General features: G+C 35.9%; 1 protein-coding gene across 1 annotated transcript in view; it reads left to right on the top strand.

Moving 5' to 3' along the window:
* phlpp2 (PH domain and leucine rich repeat protein phosphatase 2) overlaps positions 1-25,741 on the top strand; it is a 78,472-nt gene that overhangs the window by 36,659 nt on the left and 16,072 nt on the right. Inside the window, exons 4-11 of the mRNA XM_039669774.2 lie at positions 723-913; positions 4,171-4,296; positions 7,333-7,487; positions 12,776-12,922; positions 18,705-18,935; positions 22,775-22,977; positions 23,070-23,130; positions 24,252-24,347. Coding sequence (XP_039525708.1) covers positions 723-913; positions 4,171-4,296; positions 7,333-7,487; positions 12,776-12,922; positions 18,705-18,935; positions 22,775-22,977; positions 23,070-23,130; positions 24,252-24,347 — 1,210 coding nt within the window. The remainder of the gene's footprint in view (positions 1-722; positions 914-4,170; positions 4,297-7,332; positions 7,488-12,775; positions 12,923-18,704; positions 18,936-22,774; positions 22,978-23,069; positions 23,131-24,251; positions 24,348-25,741) is intronic.

Genomic DNA, 25,741 nt, shown 5'->3' with positions numbered 1-25,741 from the left:
CTAAGTTAGCTTTGAAAGCATGAGATCCCACCCTCCCTTCAGAGCGCCTACAAAGCCACGCCTCCTTTAAAACACATGAACGGCAGTCTTCAAAGCGTTAAGAGATGACAGATGTAATTAAATTAAATCACATCATATCTCAAAGCACATAAAATTACAAATATAATAAACGTAAACAACTTGCACAGCTTTAACTTGTACCACCTGACTGCTGCAGATTCATTTTGGCATTGATAGTGTTGACATAGAAAGGACGTGAACGGCTCCGGGTAGAACGTCATGCTGAGAACAATACATCGATATGGGTCGATGCATCCATCAAACGTCTAACGATACGACGTATCGATACCACACATAAAATATTCATGTACGGTGCCTTTATTTTGACACACTCCACATCCTCACGTAAATTTTCTCCACTGAAATAGACGCCAAATAAGCTGGTATTTAAGTTTTACAGCAGAAACGACAAGCCCAGAAAAGTCTGTTAGCAAATCATTGCGCAGTATTCAGGTCAGGTGACAAGGCTCAGACAAACAAACATCACATCATTGACCCAAAACACAAATCAACCCAGCAAACGCACAGAAAGAATCATGCTGACAACCACACAGATCACCACATCGATTTCTGCATTGTAAAATATACCCATTTAGTTTTATAAGTGCTCTCTATACTGTGAGTGGCAGTTTGTTGATTGCTGTGTGTTTGTGTCCCTACAGAGAAACCGGTGAACGCAGACCAGCAGGAGCGGACTCTTCTGAAGGGCGTTTTCAGCGTCAGGAAGGGAAAGACACAGCTCCATAAATGGGCCGAGCGGCAGGTCATCCTGTGCGGGACCTGTCTTATCGTGGCCTCTGTCAAGGACAGCCTGACTGGCAAGATGCACATCCTACCCCTGGTCGGGGGAAAGGTAGGGGTTCACAGACACCCACACACACATCAGGATCCGAGAACAGATAATAGAGAGCAGATGCATCAACACAGCTGTGAATGAATGAGGATGAGGAGGGACGGGAGAGAGAGAGGGACAAATGCCAATCAGACTTTTCTGTCTAACCTTTTAAAGTCATGCGAAACAGAAGTTGCAATAGTCTTTTCTTGATGTATATCTGGGGTTGGGAAACGAAAATCAATTCTAATTCTGGAAGAATGGCTGGATGGTTGTGGTTTGCTATTGGTGGATTTTATGTGAGTGACAGGTTGTCCCGCCCTCACGCCAGTAAACGCATCATCAGAGAAGAGATGTCGCTGCAAGAGGGAGGGGAAGTTATTTTGATTAAAGATAATGAATAACAATGTGCACTGATAAATCATTTATAATAAACACAGACATATTCCATAAAAACAAGAATTCTCAGTTTTAAAGGAATATTCTGTGTTTTCGGCTTCATGTATAGTACAGTATGTGTGCCTATTACCACAGGCAATACTTTCAGCTTGCAGTCTTTTCAGTTTCAATTTACAGTAATACACTTCAATATGATGTCTAGTATTCAAGCAGCCCAGAGGGTTTAAACGCAGAAATGTGTTTTTGTTAAAGCACTTACATGAATTCTTCTGTCGAAATGAATGTTTGTTACTGGGGTTGTGAATTTCAAAATCATCTTTTGGAAGCAGAACTGGTGGCGAAACTTCTAGTTACTGTATGTGTTACTCTTGTGGAAAAGAAGTGTGCTAATTGTATTGAGTATGCACCTTCAATTCTTAAATTAAAGGGGGGGGTTGACTGCTTTTTTTCTTCGCATAATTGTATTTATGGGGTGCAATTACTGCAATATAACATGTATTCGTGGTTTTTCTTTTTTTTTACATTTTATTTTTCATAAACTTCACCTTTATTGCCAGCCGCGCTCTCCTCTGTCCCCTGAACGAGCGGTTGACTTCCTGATTCTATGAAAACACTCCCTCAGAAACACGTAGTGGACTCAGATTGGTTAGTTTGGCCCGGTGTGTTGTGATTGGCTAAACTGTCGCTCACGTTGTCCGGAAGGTTCACGCCCATTACCTTTACGAGCGAAACGTGAGCTCCGGTCCAAAATGTAAATATGTGTGGAACTGCAGTATCAGTTTGAGGCAGAATCAGACCGAGAAACCCGCGATGAAGAGAGTCAAACAGAACCTCACCACACACGGCTCTTAATAAACGTTTCTGAATGATAATTTGCTACTTTAAATTTTTTGCACGTTTGTTTTACACAATAGCATCTGACTGGCAACAATAGCAACTGACTGGCTACTAATGTCATACTCAAACAGCGTTGGCATGTTTATGTTCTTGATCAAATCGAAAATAACGTCATAAAGCATATATACATGAAAAATACGTTTAAACACTAGTACTTATAGAAAATTAAGATCCATAGTGTTTGTACGAGTTTGTCGTGGACACAAAATAGCATAGGCTAACTAGTAGTGGCTATAAAGCCAGCGCTGGCATTTGAAAACAATAAAACACAAGGCTAACGTTACGTCTGGAATTATACATGCAAATACATTTAAAATGATGAAGTCTTAGCCTACTTACAGGTTGTGGCCCAACAACTGCTGCCTCTGGTTTTAAAGTCGGAACTGCTTCATGTTTCTTGTTGAATATGGAGTTGAGATTCTGGAAGCTGTCTTCCGTAAAATGCGCAGCACAGAGAGCTAGATTACGATCGTCATTTTCAGGAACATAATCAAACATAAATTGTATCCATTGTTGAGGAAGTATAGCGTCCATGGGGAGCCCGAAACACAGAAAACCTGACAGCTGCGTGAACAACACACTCGAGGAGTCGAAGTGCCTCAGAAATATGCATGCCATTTTCTGCATATTCTGAGGGAGGGGTTGATGCAAATGTGCGGGTTAGTGACGTACCATAACCCAGCTGTAGTCCCAATCGAGTCGTTTTTGTAGGCAATTATTCTTCCTGATTTTTAAAAGACGATATCTCTGCTTACATTGAACTTTCAGCGCTGCAACTTTGCAGATACTGTTCATGCACCAACAGCAACATTACACACTATTTAAAAAGAAAAAAGTGAAATCGCAGTCAACCCCCCCTTTAAAAGTTAAAGATCAGTTTATGTCGTGTTTCAGAATGAACTTCAAATTGAGAGAGAAGCGAGAATGCGCATCATGTTTATTTTCTTTATTTTACAAGAAACACAACATTTTGTTTTTATTATTAGTTTACACAAATAAAAGTAGACATTTAACAGTTTTGAATGATGTATAACACTTGCCTGTATCACAAAAATCGATTATTTGAGTTATTTGAGTCTCTTTTGCACTGATAAGAAAAAAAGAAAGACAATCACGCCGGTGTGATGGCCAACCCCAGGGGGCTAAAAGAAGTACTAAACTAAACCACATGAAAAGTAATTGATTATAATGCAAACTGTAATTTGATATTCAATTTACAGTTAATATGTAATTATGAAATTAAATAAAGATGTGCTTAAGTCCTAATTAAGTGATCACAAAACATTAAACTAATTGCATTAGAAATTGAAAATATAATACATTTTGAAATATTGAGTTCGCACTTAAATGGGCAGTTCCCCCAAAAATGAAAATTGTCATCATTTACTCACCCTCATGTTGTTAAAAACCTGCATGAGTTTCTTTCTTCTGTTAAACACAAAAGAAGATATTTTAAAGAATGTTAGAAACCAGACTGTAAACATTATCCATTGACTTCCATAGTAGGAAAAATAAATACTATGGAAGTCAATGGGTGCCGTCAACGGGTGCCAGCGTTTTGGTTACCAACATTCTTTATTATATATATATATATATATATATATATATATATAGTGTATATATATATATAAATTGTATTTTCTGTTCTGTTTTTTTTTTTCTCCTTTCCTTCTTCTGTATTGTAGATGTGTCTCACTGAATCTTACCTGGTATGTGTTACTGTTTTGTTTATCTGCAATAAAAAAATAAAGAAAGAAACTCATACTAGTTTGGAACAAAATGAGAGTAGGTTTTCATTTTTGGGTGAACTATCCCTTTAAATGTATTATTTCTGTAATATCAGAGACAATACTGTAGGTTGATAGAGTGAGTGCTGGATTTTCTGATTGGTTAACCTTTTGCCAAGGTTCATAAGTGTTTTTTTTCAAAGCACACAGTGTCTTCATTACCAACAGAAGTGACATGCTCGTTTCTTGGCTCAGGTTGAAGAGGTGAAGAGGAGACAGCACTGTCTGATGTTCAGCTCCGCCGGCCCGCAGGCCCAGACCTACTACGTTAACTTCGACACGCTGGCCGACTACCAGCGCTGGCATCGGCAGGCTTCTAAAGTGAGTGATGTGCTTTATCTAATCTAGACATGCATTAAGATTTCATTAGGAAACCCACAGTGATTCAGCAGCGGATTAGAGTTTTCTCTTCTATCGCTTTTCCAATAAATCCCCCTCACAGATTGTACGTGTTTGTATTTTGGGGTACGGAGGGACACACTGTACCGACCGCCTGCAGTTAACAGCTGAAACAGCTGTCTTGTGTTTTAAACACACATTTGTTGTCCCGAATTTTTGTGTTTCTTTTCTGTTCGGCTTTGCTGTGTTCTGTTAGTCCTCATTTGTCTTAATCGCCTAATTAATTGGCATTGCAAACTCTGGCTGCGTCTCTGGAGTCTAATGAGGTCTGACCATCTCTGGAGATCACAGCTAACTCCCCTACACCAGAAACTTCCTGAATTATGCAAAACACGCTCTGAACAATTGTGTGTGAGGGTGATCCTGAGGTAACAGGCTGTTTGAGGTGGCACGATAGATGAGAAACAGTGCGTGCGTGTGTGTGTGTGTGCGCACATGAGGTCTGACTAGCTCGGTAATAAAAGAGCATTTCAATCCAATCCAAATTATTGTTGACTAAAGCTAAACTTTCTAACAATTATTTTCATCAATTGAAATTTAGCTGTAATAAAATACTAATAATACATGGAAAATGTTGCCTAAGCAAATAACTGAAATAAAGTGGAAGATTTCTTTTTTAAATTGTAATTATTAAAATTATTAAATTGTAAAAAAAAAAAAAAGCTAAAAAGAAAAATAGAAAGGTGCGTTTATATATATATATATATATATATATATGCATACATATATATAAATACATACATATATATATATATATATATATATATATATATATATATACTTATAATACTATAATAATAATAATGTCCTTTCTGTATTAAATAGCACCAGACATCTAGGGGTCAGTGGCAATAAAAGATATGATATTTAAAAATCATGTGCAAATGTACAATAACTTTGAAAATGTAAAGTGTTAAACAGCTATAACATATTTTCCTTACACCTTGAATACATTTCTGAAAGTATTTTTTTTCTTTCTTATTAATTTTTAGAGATTGTTTGTGGTAATATTAGTAATAATTTGAAGCAAAAATGCTTTGAAGATTCATAAATAATTGTGGTAAATATTTTTGCATATATTGTGGTCACATTAGCAACCATAAATGCTTTACTACTTTTTTTTTTAAGAAATAATAATAATAATAGTAAAGATTACGCCAAACTATATCTGTTTCACATGCTACTGTCTTTTTCAGCTTCTTATTGACTTATTGATTTTTTTTTCTTCTTTTGACTAAATGACTAAATGCATGCCGACTCATTTTAGTTTAGAAATTTAAAACATCTTCATCATAAGACCTGTATTCTGGTAAATGAATGAATTTAATGTAAATGAATCTGGTAAATGTCTGTATTAATAGCACGTTTTTAAAATGAATTGATAGACGTCGTAGACACAAAAATCTAAGCATGACGTCATTGACCCTAAACGTTAGTCTGTCCCACGGACTCCATCCGTGTGAATTAACCAAGTACGCTCAGATTCTGTTCCAGTGATGTAATGACAGTGTGCTTCATTTCACTGATCTGAGTTTGGCTCATGCGGCAGTGCAAGAATGATGTCACCACTGAGCTCTTCCGCCATTCTCAAGCAGTGTTTTTGCACTTTTCAAATCTGATTTAATAACCCATGTTTTAACATCAATGATAAAACAAGTTGTAAAGTAATTGCTATACACTGAACAATATTATAAACGCAAAACTTTTGTTCATGTTTTCTACATGCCCCTATTTTTCATGCGCAAAACTCAAAGATCTAAGACTTTTCTATTTACAGAAGGCCTATTTCTCCCAAAAATTGTTCACAAATCTGTCTAAATCTGTGTTAGTGAGCACTTCTCCTTTGCCGAGATAATCCATCCACCTCACAGGTGTGGCAGATCAAGATGTTGATTAGACAGCAGGATTATTGCACAGGTGTGCCTTAGGCTGGCCACTATAAAATGTGCACACAGATTTTAGACAGATTGTTGAACATTATTTAAAAGTCTTAGATCTTTGAGTTCAGCTCATGAAAAATAAGGACAAAAACAAGTGTTGCATTTATAATTGTTCACTGTAGATTGGCGACTGTAAACAGCCTACATTTAAGCTAATAAAATATTTCTTGACGAAAAAATTGTTGCATTTCTTATTAACCCTTTAAAGTCTGACATATAAAATGAAATGTCAAAAATATCTTAAAAGAATATAATATAATATTTAATATCTAAAATATGGAGTTCTCACTATAACATCTCAGCTTATTTACAGTATAACAGAGTTATTATGTTTCTTAAATTTGTTTTTATTTTATTTACTGGTTATATTAATTTCTATTAATTAATAGAATTAATAGAATCAAACGACTGTCAAACGATTAATCGTGATTAATTGCATCCAAAATAAAAGTTTGTGTTTACATAATATATGTGGGTGCAATAATTATTTTGTATATGTATACACACACATTCATGTATATTTAAGAAAAAATATTAATTATATATAAAATATTTAAATATATAAATTATATATAAATCTATATACAGTATGAAAATATTTCTTAAATATATGCAAGCATGTGTGTGTGTGTGTATATATATATATATATATATATATATATAAAATAATTATACACAGTGCACCCACATTTATTATGTAAACACAAACTTTTATTTTGGATGCGATTAATCGCGATTAATCATTTTACAGGACTACTATTAATATATTTTGATACACATTTAATGTATATCATCAACTATTTTGTTGCGTAACATTGGTTGTCTTTTATCATTGTTCCACCATTTTATTCAAGTAATGAACCATTCTAGCCAAAGGCCTTGCAAATATATTGATTTTCCTATGGTTTTATGTCATGCCTAACCTTATTTTGATATTATTAAGATCATTGGATTTGTATAGGCTGCACAAGAGTGCTGATCATGTTGATGAGGTGTGCATTTTCACATTGTCATGTAGGTGGTGTCTCAGACTATAAGTCTGGTGGATTTATCCTGCTACAGTCTGGAGGAAGTGCCCGAGTATCTCTTCTACTGCCAGGACGTCACACACCTCAACCTTCGGCACAACTTCGTGAGACTGGACGGCCCTGGAGGACTCATCAACTTCAACAGGTGAATTTACATGATTCTGCTTTAGATGGTTTTGTTGCTGTATGTAGATTGTGTACAGAAAAGCAGCTGTGGGATTTAGTACAGAGCTATAATTTCTGTTTTCCTGTCAGGTGTACTTCAGAAAAATACCTTTGTTCAATGCTCTTTACATAATTACAAACTTGTGCATAAATTTAGGCTGTTGTTTCCGCTGGGATGCGGTCTCTTGTTGCGCTGCCATGCACACGGAGAAGAGCTATTTATTCTGTACATGCACTTATGTCAATGACAGCCGCTCCTGTGCAAATACAAGCAATAAGAGCATCACAAAATGGGAACTTACTGGGGTGATGATGCTATTGCACGTTAATCATTACCTATGATTAGTGGTGTTTAAATCGGTACGGTTATTATTAGATGAGCCATGTATGTTTCTGCATGCAAAAGACATGTTCTGGTCATATTTCACCCCAAAATCAAGAGAGAAATTATTTTAAGAAGATATTTTTTGTGAATATATTTTAAATATTTTTGTGTGTATGTGTTCCTCAAGATTATTCAGATACCCAAACTGGGCAAAAATATGCAATTTAATGCTGATATTTGTATGGCCAAAAAATAAGATGAAATTTTGATTTCAAATGGCACTTAGAGGCTTTTGCATCTGAATTCTTCATATATATATATATATATATTAGGGCTGTCAAACTATTAATTGCGATTAATCGCATCCAAAATAAAAGTTTGTGTTTACATAATATATGTGGGTGCACTGTGTATAATTATTTTGTGTGTGTGTACACACATACATGCATGTATATTTAAGAAAAAAAATAATAAAATATTTATATAAAATATAAATTATAAATAAATCTATATACAGTATATACATGAAAATATTTTTTAAATATATACAAGCATGTGTGTGTTTTTATATATATATATATATATATATATATATATATAAAATAATTATACACCTATACATATATTATGTAAACACAAACTTTTATTTTGGATGCGATTAATCGAGATTAATATTAAGACAGCCCAAATACGTATATATATATATATATGGATTGGATCCCTTTAAATGTATTATTTCTGTAATATCAGAGACAATATATAATATAAATTGTAATGCATGCATTTAATGTCAGTAGTCTGTTTTACTGTTATAAAGCTTTACAAATATCAGTTGTCCCTTTTTACCTGTCTTAAGAATAGATAATATTTAAATGTTTATAGTTTATGATCAAGGCTCTGTAGTTTTTATTGTAGGAAGCAAACCATATAATGCAGCGCGTTGATGTATCATATTTGACATGGTTTTTTAAAAAAAATGATGTATAATCAAGTAATTTAAAGTTTCGTCAGTCCATTGTTTATCTGGAAATATTACAGTAACACTTTACAAAAATGTTTCATTAGTTAACTCTTAAAGTCCCCCTGTGGTGAAAATCAAGTTTTTAATGTTGTTTATATCTGTGTATTAAGGTTGACATGAAATAAGAATGAATTCCAATTTTCATTTAAACGTTTGCTATTACATTATTAAAATCAAAATGTGTTTGTTAACATTACTTAAAGGAGTAGTTCACTTTTGAAAAATGTTTTGTTGATAATTTACTCAACCCCATGTCATCCAAGATGTCCGTGTCTTTCTTTCTTCAGTCAAAAAGAAATTAAGGTTTTTGATGAAAACATTCCAGGATTTTTCTCCATATAATGGACTTCAATGGGAACCAAACGGTTCAAGGTCCAAATGAGAGTTTCAGTGCAAACTGTTCAAAGGGCTTTAAATGATTCCAGACGATGAATAAGGGTCTTATCAAGTGAAATGATCGCTCATTTAAAAAAAAATAAAAAATGTATGTTTTAGAAGCACAAATGCTCGCCTTTCTCTTTTCTGTGATGAGCGTTCGTGACTCCTGTTCAAACTCGTTCATCAAAATAAACAAATCTTTTTTCGAGTCATGACTCGAAGGGTCCTAGATAAGACCCTTATTCATCGTCTGGTGTCATTTAAAGCCCTTTGAACAGTTTGCACTGAAACTCATTTGACCTTGAACCATTTGGTTCCCAATGAAGTCCATTATATGGAGAAAATCCTGGAATGTTTTAAACAAAAAAACCTTTCTTTTTGACTGAAGAAAGAAAGACGTGGATATCTTGGATGACATGGGGGTGAGTAAATTATCAGCAAAAGTTTTTTAAAGGAGAACTAATCCTTTAATGCACTGTAAATGAACATGAACAAACAATATAAAAACAGTACAGCTGTCACACCAAAAAGGTAGACTTTTTTTTAGAACGATTTAAGGGTGATTTTAATGATTTAAGGGTGATTTTAAGAATGATTTTAGCTTTAACTTGCTAAAACATTTATAAACTACTGATCAGTCAACAGAAGGCATGTAGCAGATTGTGTACAACATCTTTTGATCATGGTGACCATTTAGAGGCTATAGAAATTTGTGATACAGTAGGCTTCATAAGATTAAACTTCTTATTTCCTGTTGATTTTGGAGGGTAATATATATATATATATATAACCCAGACATTTTTGCCTCATGTAAGAAGCTTCTCTCCCATGTTACTACTTTCACAGAGAGCTTTCACACATGCTTGCTCCATTATGCCTCTCCTTTCTGGTCTTTTCTCCCTCCCTCTCTCTCTCTCTCTCTGCTCATCTCAGCTGTGACATATATTTAGTAACTGTGTATGGTGGGTGGTGCAGGATGCGTAGGATGATGGTGGTGGTGGTGGGGTGATGTGTGTGTGTGTGAGAGAGGCTAAAGCTCAGCATATGTTCAGATTCAGGCTGCCACCTTCACGGCTGTGTCATTGCTTTGCCTCCCAACCACATCAGTCATTGACAGGCTCATTCTTAACATGCACATCGGACCACATTTAGCACAGCCTCTGATATTTAGTTTCCGCGTTATAGCCATTTTTGTGTCGCTGCAAGATGCCTCGCTCAGGGGTGTTTGTCGTGTCAGGCGGTTGCTCTGGGCTGGATGAGCGCTCTTTGGCAGTCACTCGTCCATGAAGCACCCCGTCTGACAGCGTCATTTGCCTGTGGTAACAAGGATACAAAGGCCATTGAGCCAGTTAAAGGAAGCAGGAGTGTGGGAAATTGGGCAGGAGAGACCAGGAAGAGCATGCAATGATGTCATTTAGTTTGAAACGATATGATATCATACTACTTTCTTAATCCTCAAGGGAAATTAAGCTGTTATAGGAGCCACACACACACACATGCTAATAAAACAATGTTGGAAAGATACTTTGGGATGTAATTTATACAGCAAGTGGTTATTTTATTAGTTAGAGAACTTAACACTTCGATTCAGCAAGGACACAATGAATTGATCAAGAGTGACGGTAAAGACATTTATAATTTGACAAAAATATGTATTTTTCAAATAAATGCTGTTCTTTTGAACTTTCTAGTCATCAAAGAATCCTGTAAAATGTATTGTGTATTATTACACAAAAATATTAAGCAGCATAACTGTTTTCAACATTCATTATAAAAAAGAAATGGGGAAGTGTGTAAGATTTTATGTTTTTGAAAATTGCCTCTTATGCTCACCAAGGCTCCATTTATTTGATCAAAATATTATATTATTACAATTTAAAATAACTGTTTTCTATTTGAATATATATTGAAATGTAATTTATTCTTATGACGCAAAGCTGAATTTTTTTAGGATCTTAAGTGTGAATTTTCAGGATCTTATGTGATCTTAACACAGATTTGTGAACAATATTTGAGAGAAATAGGCTTTTTGTGTACATCGAAAAAGTCTAAGGTCTTTGAGTTCAGCTCATGAAAAATAGGGGCAAAAACAAAATTGTTGCATTTATAATTGTTCACTGTAGATTGGCGACTGTAAACAGCCTACATTTAAGCTTATAAAATATTTCTTGACGAAAAAATTGTTGCATTTCTTATTAACCCTTTAAAGTCTGACATATAAAATGAAATGTCAAGAATATATAATATTTAATATCTTATATAAAATATGGAGTTCTCACTAACATCTCAGCTTATTTAAAACGAAGTTATTATGTTTATTAAATCGTTTATATTTTATTCACTGGTTGTATTAATTTCTATTAATTAGGGCTGTCAAACGATTAATCCCATCCAAAATAAACGTTTGTGTTTACATAATATATGTGGGTGCACTGTGTATAATTATTTTGTGTATATATACACGCACACACACACACGCATGTATATTTAAGAAAAATATTTTTTTATATATAAAATATTTATATTTATATATAATATAAATTATATATAAATCTATACAGTATATACATGAAAATATTTCTTAAATAAATACAAAAATGGTGTGTATTTATATAATAATTATACGCAGTGCACCCACATATATTATGTAAACACAAACTTTTATTTTGGATGCGATTAATCATTTGACAGCCCTGCTATTAATATATTTTTATTCATAAATATATTTTTTCACATGACCATTCAGAAATCATTGTAATATATTGATGCTCAAGAAACATTTCTTATTATTTTAATCAATATTTAAAACAGTCATGCTGCCTAATATTTTTTGGGGAAATTGTGATGTACTTTTTGTTCTTTAGGATTTTTTCATAAAGTTTATTTAATTTATTTGAAAAAAAAATAATTAATGACATTGTGAATTTAAAGTGTCCTTGCTGAATAAAAGTATTAATTTCTGACTCTTTTTAATGGACATTTTTCTGACATCTAACTGACATTTTTATGATTTTATGACTCAATTTTATATGGCAGATTACTCATTTTAATTTTTAATATTTATAGGCGTTTGATGATTTTTCTTGTCCTTTTGTCATACCCGCAAAATTCACTGAAAGTCTCCCCATGGGATAATAAAGATGACAACTAAATTGGTCTTCCAGAAGACATATTGTCTACATTTGGATCAAAACTGTCGGACATCTCCATTGCACATGTCTCTTTACTTCATTTGTCTCCAGGGAGCTCCTTTTTATAAATTTACCATCGAAACCATAGTGTCTGCTCAAATACCACATTTGAGGATTCGCTGATTGACACCTCGTACGGTTATGTGTTGGCTGTACGGAAACAATGGTGATTTTTAACAGTTTCTGGCCTTATACACATTTAGAGAAACATTTAGGCAGGCTTCTTCTATAGACTTGCTCTCTAAATGCATTTGTAGTAAGTCCATTATGCATAAGTGTTTCTCATGTCTTATGATAGAGTCTTATCATCAGGAAATAACCTTGTCCATTAAGAGCACTGAATATTTCCGCAGATTTGCCCAGCTAAAGAGCTTGAACCTTTCACACAACGGTCTGGGCGTATTCCCGGAGTCGGTGTGTGAGATCCTGACACTGACAGAGCTCTATCTGTCCTGCAATGGTCTCAGCGCGATCCCGGCCCACATCGACAACCTCCAGAGGTCAGCGCACATTACACGACTGTACACACCATCTGCGGCTGCTCTTTTTGGGCAGATTTTAACCTAAAAAAAAATAATAAAATGGTGTTGTTTGTTGCTGCTGATCTAAAAGTGAAAATATATGTGCTTGTTTGGTTACATTTCTGAAGTCACTGATCCTTTTTGTTATTGCCAAAATGGCCTCTCGTTTTGTAATCGGCTCAACTTTTTTAAGTGCACAAATGTGCCTTGTAGGTCATTTGAAAAACATTGCACAACATAATGAGTGTGATTATGGGTTATAATCTAAATAATCCTTTGATTTGCATGATTGTATTTAAATTATCCAGTGCTTTATAGCACCACTGCTCCTGCAGTTACAGTCAGTGTGGTACCAAAGAGCCTGTCAAGCGGAGTTCTTTTCCCCCCTCAAAATGAGCCAGTAAAATGCATGAAGTTCAGCCGTGCAGATTACGCTACCAGATTAAATCAAGCATAAAAATCAGCCTAGTTTTACTGCTCTCTGCTCAGCTTATATGAGGTGCTCTGAGCATGTAGGACGCCTGCAGTGGAATCTTACTGGATAGTGCTGACCATATCCTTAAAATGATCAGCATCAGGCTATATTATTTTATATTAATGAAGTCCATGGCGACAGGAATACGATAACAGCCGTCTTTTAACATTTAGGCCACATCCACACGAAGCCAAAGCTTTCCCTATCCAATGTTTTTTTACCCCTCATTTAAAAAAAAAAGTCCGTAAACACGGCGACGTCTCGAAAAATATCTGCGTACACACGAAACCACTGAAACTGACTGAAAACAATGTAGTATACATCCCAGACCAGTATGTGGCGTTGTAATTCTGCTATAGCAGACTGATCTCATGAAATTGCGTGTGTATGACACGCCAATTCGTATTTTCATTTTTGGCATGCTATCAACACGCATAATCGCTTTTTCGTGTGTTTATGAACGCTGTTGACTTAACGTTACATTACTGTATATATAAATATATGACCTACCTCAACCCTTGTCCCTGAACCTACCCGTCACTGGGGTTAATAGCATTTATGAGTCTTCGCCTACCATCCAAGGAAAAAAAAATATCGCTCCCCAGATGTATAGTTCTACATTTTGCTTCGTTTCGCTTGGACATTTAACGGCGTGTACATACACGCGTCGCGGAATCACTCTGACGTTAATGGCGTAGATATACGCGCATACACACGGATACACGCGGATAGCTCAAAATGCGTTTAGATAACACGCCATTTGACTTGAAAGTGACGTGTATGTTTACGCAAAAGTCATGATGTCATGTTGGCTATAGAGATATAGAGTACTAAGAAGACTTAGAACATGCGCATAAAACCATATATATAGACAGTAAAATAAATACTAGGCTATACAATAATATTAGGCACAGTTTATTTTTATTTTTTACCAAGAACTTTATTGAACAACCATAAATTGCCTGGTACAAAATAGGGAGTCAAGATATTCGATTAGTTAGCGGACTCCGAAACCTTCCGTCTTAATCGGAGCAAAAAAAAAAACAGACCAGCACCGTAGCATATACGAAAGAAAGTATAGGCCTAAAAAAAATAATGAAATAAAGATACATTCAAGTAAATAATAAATAAAGGAATACAAGAGGCTAAGTATTTCGCCACATTGTATTATATTATTATACAAGCAGTTCGGCAGTTGTTGCTGTGTGACTGTCTGACTAGTCGACACATGGGGTGATGACATCATCGTTTCACAAAATATATGAATTGGCCGTACACACGAAAACGCAAGGGTGTCGTTTTCAGATTTATCCACCCTGGGACCCGGTTTAAAAAAATAGCATTTCAGTGTCCCAAAACACCGCATCCGACTGCACGAAACGCCAATTCGACTAAAAATTTGTACATATACAGCTAAATGCGTTTCCGTGTGGACGGGGCCTTAGGGAAACTCAGGAGAATCAGAATACACTGCCACTTGTATAAACAAGAACGGACAAAGGAACAGACAGAAACTCAGCGAAAAATGCATGAGGCAATACAAAGGGAAGTAATCAGGACACAGGTGAACAGAATAACTAATCAGTCAGTAACTTAGGAGACTAACGAGGATGTAGGGCTGGCCAATGATTGAGATACAGGCAGAAACAGCCACAGGCGGTGGGAGGAGGAATCAGGATCAGATGTAAGCCAACGTGAGCCCAGAGCTCAGCCTGGAGAAGTCGAAGGAGGGAGGAGCCATGACCCCATAGGGACGATGGATGATGACGGAGCCACGTGCAGACGAAGAGCAGATGGTCCAGAGCAAGATCACAGGCTTCGGAGGCCGTGATGAAGCAGCAGGAATGATTCCCTGAGGGGGAGCCAGGGTACCGGAGAACCGAGGCGGAGACTGGGGGACTGAGGGCTGAGGTAGCTGTTGGGTGGAGCCAGATGGAGCCTTAGGGGTGGAGAGACAGAGCATAGCAGATTACTCATAAGTCCTTGGCATTGTTGCGGTGAGATCTGACTAAGGTGGAGCCAGAGGATCGAGGGAACCTGGTGGAGCCAAAAGGTCGATAGTCCCCGGTGGAGCTGAGGAAGGGAGGAGCCTGGACGACAGGACGAGGTAGAGCGGCAGAAACAATGGCTGGAGGCGGAGCTAGGGTAGCCACACAATGGTAAACTGCTGTCCTTAATTGGATCCACACCACAGAGAGGAGGTAATGGAGAGGCCAAGGGGCTGACGGGGGACATCGGAAACTGATCAGAGGGACAGGCTGAGGTCAGACGCGTTTTGAGGTTTAGGAGCGATGGCTCTTGGATTGAGGGTGATGGCTGGTTGGGCTATAAGGGGAAGTCCTACGTGCTGGAGTATCCAGCCCAAGTATCCATCAATTTCCTCGTTTTTGGAGGTGACGGAGATTCACAGCTGGTAAGTCCATTTTGATTAAATATACTCAATATGAGGGTCTGTCTTTCTGTAACGGGTAGCTGCGGTCTCTTGAATAAACGACAGAAACTCGGTATAAATGCATGAGGAAAACAAAGGATAGTAATCCGGACACAGCTGAATTAAATAAATAATCAATCAGTAACTGAGGAGACTAATGAGAACTCAAACATGCAGGCGAATGGGGAAATGACTAAAGGCTGTGACTGCACTGAAGAGCAGGAATTCAGGAACAAAAATAATCTTTAATAGTTCTGAGTTGGGAATACACTGGAGATTGTTGGAGAAATAAAAATTGGCACAACCACATTAAACTGATGGAACAATGAACAGACAGAACTACACAGAGAAGGCAGTCAAATAGAAACAGAACAGGTGTGTGGAAAATGGAAATTAGGGACTAAGGAAACTAATTAACAAACAGGGAAATAGAAACTCAGAAAAACAGGAACAGAGTGAAGAAAAAAAATAAAACCACATGCGTTACAGTTACATTACATTCTATTACATCATATTATATTATCATTCGTATATGATATGTTCATTTATTAAAGCAGCATTCTATGAGAGGCCATGTATTCTACATAATATAATATAATATAATATTAGGCTTGGGTATCGAGAATCGAGTATCGTTTGGAACCGGGACTAACTTTTCGTTTTTCCCGGAATCGTTCAAAAGTTCAAATTTCGATTCCTAGTTTCGATATTCACAGTCCGCCGAGCGGAAGAAGAAAACGCTGAACAACACCAACGAAGAAGCGCCTACCGGAAGTGAGGGGTGGGGAAAAAAATCGATTCTCGATGCATCGCGATGCGGACGTGGACGATCCTGAATCGATTCACAAATGTCAAAAAATCGATTTCAAAAAAAAAAAATTGATATGTATTTATAATAACGTAAAATTGACGGAACGCGAAAGACGGAACTCTGAAGCGCGGAAGTGCAGTGGCGGGACCGTCTGTGACGTGCACATAACAGAGATGAGATGGCACGCGAGATCCAAACACTTTCCTTGTTCGGTTAAAAGCTGACGTGTGGAAATATTTTGGCTTCTGAAGTTGAAGGGGGAAAGGAGCTGGACAAGAGCCGCACTAGTTGTACGCTTTGTGGAATAAAACCAACGACGGAAACACGACAAATATGATAAGCCATATGACACCTTTCCAGGCAGCCAGACGAGGAAAAACACTCGGCTGCACCAGTCGTTATATTATTTATTTACTACAAGTATGCTCCTAGTTTAAGAACACATTTATTTTCCTGGTCGGTCTTTGTAATGTTAATAAAATATATTGTGCATTAATTCTTTATGGGTCATTAATTTGTACTTTTAAAGCAAATTATTTATAGTCACACACAAAAGATTCAGATAATCGATTTGTAACATTATAAATGTCTTGTACTTTAACTTTTGATCAACTTAATTTATCCTTGATGAATAAAAGTATAGATTTCTTTTTTCTTTTGCCCAAAAAATTAAATAAAAATTCTTACCGACTCCAAACATTTGAACGGTATTTTTTAATGTTACAAAAGCTTTCTATTTCAGATAAATGCTGTTCTTTTGAATTTCTGGGTGATTCTCTGAATCGGGTGCCCTTCAAGTCCCCCAAACTTGCTTCAAATATTTTCAATTGAAGGAAATCACAAAATACATTTTAATGCTGTCAATTAATAGAACCAGGTGCATTTGCATTATAATGCAACAAAATTGCTTTTGAAAATTTTTTTAAAGTTAATAAATTTAAAGATAATGAGTTGCCTAAGTAGTAGACAACAAGCATGTTTTCATGTCCTCACTAACCATCATTATATTTTCAATGAATATCAAACAAATAAAAAGTGCAATTAATACCAAAATGTTGCTGCTGCTAATATAATCATATGTTGATCTAGTGTATTTTCGTTTACTGTTGTGAAATGGAAAATCAATAATCGGTAATCGAGAATCGTTAATAATTGAAAATCGACTGTAATCGAATCGGGACTTCAATAATCGTAATCGAATCGAATCGGGAAATCAGACAGATTAACCACCCCTAATAACCGCGCGAGTCGAACATGAGTAGCTTACGTCGGCGGTCCAAAGTGTGGCTTCACTTTTCTAAAAATAACGAAATCTCGGCAAAATTTGTGACAAGAGGAGTGTTTGTGACAGAAGGAGTATTTCCTTTAGAAAGACCGTTGGTTAGCAAGGTTAGCTAAACTTTTTTGACCCTGCCTCTTAAAAGAATCGGAATCGAGAATCGTTAGGAACCGGAATCGGAATCAGAATCGTTCAAATTCAAACGATACCCAACCCTATATAATATAATATAATGGTTCATTTATGAAAGCAACATTATACAAGAGGCCATGAATTCTATATATATCGTATATCAAAATTGATATATGATATTATTTATATATATATATACATATATATATATATATATATATATATATATATATATAATGCATTCTGGTCATTTTACCACAGTTAAGGGGGAGAACAAAAACACCAGTGTTTAATAAGCAATTACATTTATTAATATTAGCATATATACATATAAGAAATATGGTTATTAAAATATAGCATAACTGTAAGTGGTATTGTACTCCACCTTTGTGGATAGAAGGTTGGGATCTGGGACAAAAATAAAACAATTAAAAAGATGATAAAGTCAAGAAAGTTTTCCATCCATGTAATAAAAAAATGTGTTGATCTTTTTTTATTTTGTAAATCTCTATTTACTATTAAACCCCCACAGCTATAAATATGAACAAATAAACAGTATTACCACTTTATCATTTCCCATTTCTTAAAAGCGTGTCTGTTTGGCTGTGAATTCATAGACTATTATCTCTTCAGCTTACAGACACTGTGTTTGGATGGGAATCGCTTGGATTCTCTTCCAGAGGAGCTGGGCAACCTCGTGCAGCTCTGCAGCTTGGGTCTTTCCTTCAACGTGTTTCCTCACATCCCCGTCGTGGTGGAGCGACTCTGTGCCCTGGACAAGCTGGCGATGGCTGGGAACAGGGTGGAGACTCTGAATCTGTGCAGTCTGCTACGGATGAGTCACATTAAGAGTATTGATTTACGGTGAGCTATTAGAAACATCTTCCTCTTTCTCTCTCTCTATATATCTATCTTTGTGCGTCATACTGTCTGGCTCCTTCTGCTCCTCCGTTCTCTCTCTCTTCTGTCTGTCACCTGTCAGTATGTTATTACTCTCAGCTCAGACTTTATTCATAATGCAGGATCAATATACAATAGTAATGAAATAAGATCACCTATCAGTAAATCACAGAGTTGACAGGAGCACAGCTCTATTTGTTCTCACAGGTGGCCCTGTCGCTAGTCTCACGCAGCCAGAGTTCAGCATTCAAATCTGGGCCTCTTTGTAGATTATTCTGGCAAAAAAAACAAAAGCCCATTTTGAAAATGCCCATCTGTCTGATGCATAAAGCATCCAGCCACGGTTTGCTGTTTTTGTATTATAGGTGCTAAAAAAAATAACGACCTGGCATTCTCCACTGATAATAAAATGTGGAAATTAGAGTTCGAGTTTGCGTCTACACTACAGTTTAAAAGTTTTTTTTATTTTATATATGAAATAAGGATGCATTAAATCAATCAAAAGTGACCGTAAAGACATTTATAATTTTATTTTAAATAGTCTATTTCAAATAAAAGCTATTCTTTCAAACGTTCTATTCACTTATAGAATGCAAAACAAATGATTTAGAATATTAAGGAGCACAACTGTGTTGTAACAATATGAAATGTTTCTTGAGCAGCAAATTGGCATATTAAAATTATTTCTGAAGGATCATGTGACATTAAAGACGAGATTTAAAAATACAAAATATATTTTAAACTAAAAAATATTTCATTTTAAACTGCAATAATATTTCATATTAATATTACTTGTTATTTTATTTGGGATCAAATAAATGCATTGATGATCATAAGAGACTTCTTTAAAAAATATATACACTACCGGTAAAAAGTTTTAGATCAGTAAGATTTTTTATGTTTTTAAATGAAGTCTCTTCTGCTCACCAAGGCTGCTTTATTTGATGAAGAAAAAAAAATGACAAACAGTAATATTGTGAAATATTATGACAATTTAAAATGACTGTTTTCTATTTTAATATATTTTAAAATGTAATTTGAAAGCTGAATTTTCAACATCATTACTGTTGCTCATAATCCTTCAGAAATCATTCTAATATGCTGATTTTATGCTTAAAAAACATAAATTATTATTTTCAATGTTGAAAACAGTCGTGTACTATTTTTCCCCCCCAAAATTCTATGATGAATAGAAAGTTCAAAAGAACAGCATTTATTTAAGATATAATCTTTTCTAACATTATAAATGTCTTTACTGTAACTTTTGATCAATTTAACTCATCCTTGATGAATAAAGGTATTTTCTAATTTCTTGCCCCCAAAAATAAAAAATAAATTCTTACCGACCCCAAACTTTTGAATGGTAGATTAATGTTACAAAAGCTTTCCATTTCAGATCAATTCTGTTCTTTTGAACTTTCTATTCATCAAAGAATCCTGAAATAAAAATGTAAAAAACAGTTTTCAACATGGATAATAATCATGAATGTTTCTTGAGCATCATATTATAATAATTTATAATTTATATATATATATATATATATATATGAAAAAAATGACAAATCTAGTGATTTATTTCATCTTATTTTATCTTATCTTCAAAAGCATTATTTTATCAACCCTTGTAAACTTATCATCATTACATAAATCATAATCTGTGTGCCCTTCCTTTTAATTTCATAAATGGTTGGAAATGTTGATTTGGTCTGCGTTTGCTATTTTTGAGTGCAAAATGCATCAGACGGTTAGTAAACAGACCGTGGGCGGTCTGTGGACCGATCGTCTGAGGTCTAGACTGCCCTGTCGCTAACAAAGTCACATTTGCTCTTCTCATAACGTCATTTTTAAACAGCCTGTGGTTTTGATCACAGCTCACAGTCTGTGACGCACCTGAGTGAAACCGAATGAGGTTTGTGGATTTTTTGGGGTCCTGAGTCTCCTGACTGCACTTGCTGTGGATTAGAAATCCAGCCAGGCTCATGACACAGAGCTGATCTGTGGTGGGAACTCACGCGGGGTCTGAAACGAGAAAGAGGGAGGCGTCTGTCACCTGAACAAGCTCAGAGTTTTTTCTGCTGGATTATCCCATTGCACTTGACACGAGTCGCCACTCAGATTCCTCACATACACCGATCCCATGGGCAGAAAGTGTGAGTGAGGGGCTGCGAGAAACAGAAAGCTTTAATGCCCTTATCATTTAGATGTGATAGTCATTGGCGAACTGTGTGGCGTCTCTCGTAACGGGTAGCCGTTCGGTTGAAGTAATAATGAAATATATTTTTGGGATGAATATATTAGCCTTACTGTTATCTATAAGCTAGTGTGATCCAAAACAATGACAACATTCATATTGATAAGATATAAGCATTCGAAACTTACATTCTCACAGTTCCACCAATATGGATCAATGATTTTGATGACATCACTCTTCACTTTAGCTTCTCATCAGATTTTCAATCCAATCAAATCCTCTCTACCTAAAGCGTCCCGCCCCCTACATTGTATAAATCGAGATTTTGTAGCTGCGGCTGATCACATTTACTGTTTTCTACATGCTGAATGTATATATAGGGGGTAGGGAACGATTCAGACAGTTTAAATATGCTTGCTCACCAAGAATGAAGTCTGGTTTCATGTCAGTGTCACGTGAACCGCCGTAGCGCACACACACTCCAATCCAGAGATGCGACAGCACAGAGCGGATTATATGAGCGAGTCCACCTATACTAACTTTATTATTTGTAAATGTGTTATAAATTATATTTAGCAAGTGTCTGTATGGCTTGTCATGTCAATATTACCCTTATTCTGTGTTTCTGATGTCTAAAATCCTGGAAAACTAGAAACTGATTTTTATGAAAACTGACTTCTCATTTGATCAAATTAATCGGTGAATCATTTTTTTTAACTAGTTAAAGTGATAGTTCATTTTAATTAAATTTTTGGGGTGTTTTATCTTACCTCAAGGGCATCCAAGATGTAGGTGTCTTTGTTTCCACAGTATTTTCAATTTTGATATTCTTTGGTCAAACCATTCATGTTTATCAGTCATATAATGGAGGTCTATGGTCACCACCCTAAAGAGCATGCACAGAGAAGTCCAAATTAAACATGATTTAATGACTCGTAAATGTAAGTACACATTGATGGCCTAAGACAGGAAACGAGCGGTTTGTGTGAGAAAACGAACAGTATTTATATTGTTTTTACCTCTTGTTACTACAGTCACAAAGCGCCCACGCCCTCAGATCACTTAGGTAAAAACGATATAAATACTGTTAGTTTTCTCACACAAACCGCTCGTTTCCTGTCTTAGGCCATCAATGTGTACTTACATTTACGAGTCATTAAATGATGTTTAATTTGGACTTCTCTGTGCACGCTCTTTGAGGTGGTGACCATAGACCTCCGTTATATGACTGATAGACATAAACGGTTTGACCTAAAAATATCAAAATTGAAACTACTGTGGAAACAAAGACAACAACATCTTGGATACCCTTGAGGTAAGCTAAAATATAACAAAAAGGATGATTATAAATCAATATTTCTAAATTGTATTCTAATAATGTTAAATAATATTATTTGCAATATTGCATACGCTTTTTTGTTTGTACAACTGTACAGTACAAACATTTTTACTGACCTTAAAATGTAACTATTTATTAATATAAGATAACACGGACATATTCTCAATGTTCAGTGTCTTATTATCTTTATTTCTTTTTTCCACCAACATACAGCATTTTTGCTGTTTCTCTTCTTTTGGGATTCTTTGCAGCTGACTGTCTTTTTGTTTGTAGGTTAAATGGCCTCCGCTGTGTTAAAAGTGAAACTCTGGAGCCTGTAAAACATCTCACCCAGCTCGACCTGAGAGACAACCAGTTGACCTCTCTAGACCTGAGCGCGTTCTGCAGTCTGGAGACGCTGCAGTGTCAGCGAAACCAGCTGGGATCCCTGACGCTCAGCGGCTTCACTCTGCGCACACTCCACGCCAACAACAACCGTGAGTGCAAATGGAAATGTTCGACGCCAAAAGATTTACACACATTTTCATTATATTATTATTATTATCATAATCACTATTATATTTCTTAGGTCTGACCACGGTGAACATCTACCCTGTTCCCAACCAACTAACACATATGGACCTATCAAGGTAAGCATATATTATTAAGACGTATTTATTCTGTAATCTGTACATACCGTATCCTGAGTATTTTTTCTGCCCAGACTAAATCGAAAAATGCTGCACAAACTAAACGGGCCAAGTAACCAAAAAATATATTTTTGTTTGTGGTTGCGGCTATATAAATAATAGAGGGTATGCGCGTGACGTCACCGCCATCTGCAGTTACTCACAGTGAGTGGCAAAAAGACTGAGCGGCTGTATTTGTTTTCAGCGTGAATGCCGCGAAAAACAAGCACAACACATATAAAGTGGGAGAGAGCTTTGCGATTGACTGTACAACTAGATTTGACAAAAAAATCAGAGGTATATTTTTACAGACTGATATAGAAAGAGGAGCAAATGGATCGCTGCAATTCACAGAAACAACTGGACTCATTTTGTGTCAATATGCTGAATTTAGGTGTAAAACCATACCCATAAATTTTGTATTGTTATATATTAACAACTCGTCAATTAAATATTTATCATTGCATATTCTGCATTATTGGATGTTTTATAATAAACACTGACCAAAAAGGGGTGGCCGATATGATGATATATATATATATAGGCTATATATAACACTGATATAAGTGATCATCCGGATTTAGACCTACCTATATTGTATTTATATAAAGCGTTCACAGGCAAATTTGCTTTATGGTTAGGCCTATATTGCTTTTATTTGCCCAGTGTCGAAATCAGGCAAACACGATTCCTGGCTGCATGTCAATATCCATGGACCACTGGATCTTTAGTAAGTTGAAAGGAACACTATATTGAGTTCAACATTTAGTTTAAATTGAATAAAATTGTTCATTTTAGTCGCATTTTCGCAGTTTCCCCTATTAAACCCAGTCACGCAGCAGATCTTTTGCCACTCAGTCAGGTTGTTCCGGCGGGAAAGTGACGTCAACGCATTCCCTGCTTTGTACTTATTAGTGTACTTGCACTACAACATGAACATAATGCAAATGGTACCAAATGTTCATCAGCTCATTTACAAGAGGCTCAATGCGCAGCAGTCATGTCCTTTACCTCGCACAGTCTTACACAATGCTAATGCTCTCATGTAATTAGCCTGGAGTTAATTCACTTCCCTCCTGCAGGAATCTCCTGGAATACCTGCCAGACTGGGTGTGTGACAGCAGGAAGATTGAGGTGCTGGACGTCTCCCATAATCTGCTGTCTGAGCTCCCAGCCAGGTGCGTGTGTGTGTGTGTTCAGACCCTCATAAACCGCATTTGCATTTTCCCTCTAAGAAGAAAATGTCCTACTGCTCCCCCGTCTCAGAATCTTAATGTCAGCATTTATTCAACAAAAATCGCCCGTTTGATTTGAATGATGTCGGCTAAGCGACTGTCTGGCCAGACGGTGGATCTGAATAGAAATGGGACGGCGTTCATCAGCAGACGCTTGATGCGGCCACTCTGCCGTCTCAAAGCAGAGTGATGTAAACGCAGAGCAGATGAAAGCACCATTTCACTGCTAATTCCACATTAACATTCCGCCATTTGCATCTGAAAGGGCTAAAAGCCGTGCACAAATGAGATAATATGCGGCTTGAAGTTTGTGTCCCATTCGAGACTGTGAGTGTTGCACTCTTTGCCTCGCATGAAAATGCTGAATAGTTCATCTAAAAGGAGAATTCGGGCTTTATGTACTCGGATTGCGAATTCGTGTTGTGGTTATATATCGCGAGTAAACAAAAACATGTTTACTGAAAATCTTTAGTTACAGCTGTTAAGTATCATTCTTCATTGCAAAATCCATCTAGCTTGCCGGTTTTTAGTTCCAACAAATACAAGAACCTAATGTCAAACCTGGTCAAATTATAAGTTGTAAATAATATTTTAAATTATATTTAAGTGAATAACTTCTTAATTCTGTTGCTCACACTATACTATCGTTTGGCCTCAGTAGACTTTTAGTTGTGCATGTATATTAGGGGTGCATGATTAATCGTAATTGTGATATGGCTTAGGGCAACTCTCAAATGAAGCGAGACATTGTGTTCGAGCAAAAGAGAAGATTTAAGAGCACCATGTGGTCTTTTGCCAAAATAAAAGCCTGATTGTATTACGATTTTTACAGTTGTATTGATACTATAAGTACTAGGTACTATAAGTTTTGTTTTTAACTGATTATTTTTACCCTTTCTTTTCCCTCTTACCACAACAAAAAGAAAATAATAACAAATAAATAATAATTACAGGTCTACTACATCAACATGATCAATTCCTTCATATATACACGGGAATCACACATAAATATCGAATGGGAATCCAAAAAAAAAATTACATTTCTTGGTTTCAATGCATATTAATACATGTTATTGTTTGCCGTTCATGTCCAAAATAGTCTTCAAGGGGAGACCAATCTTTTTATCTTTTTTATTTCACACTGAATTATTACAATAGTAATAGTTCTTTATTTAGTTTAAAATTTTAATGTAGTAATATACATTTTATTTTACAGTACAATTTATTAGTAGATATTGATATAATCACAAAGGTTTCTGACAAATTCTACAGCCCTGCAAACAAGTGCAGCAAACTCCCGTAATCTTTTATTTATTTGTTAAAATTGCATGTTACGT

This window comes from Pimephales promelas, chromosome 1, assembly GCF_988280905.1.
Source record: "Pimephales promelas chromosome 1, fPimPro1.hap1.1, whole genome shotgun sequence".
Lineage (NCBI taxonomy): Eukaryota > Metazoa > Chordata > Actinopteri > Cypriniformes > Leuciscidae > Pimephales > Pimephales promelas.
Note: the sequence above shows the minus strand (reverse complement) of the source record. Positions and strands in the feature narration are given on the sequence as shown.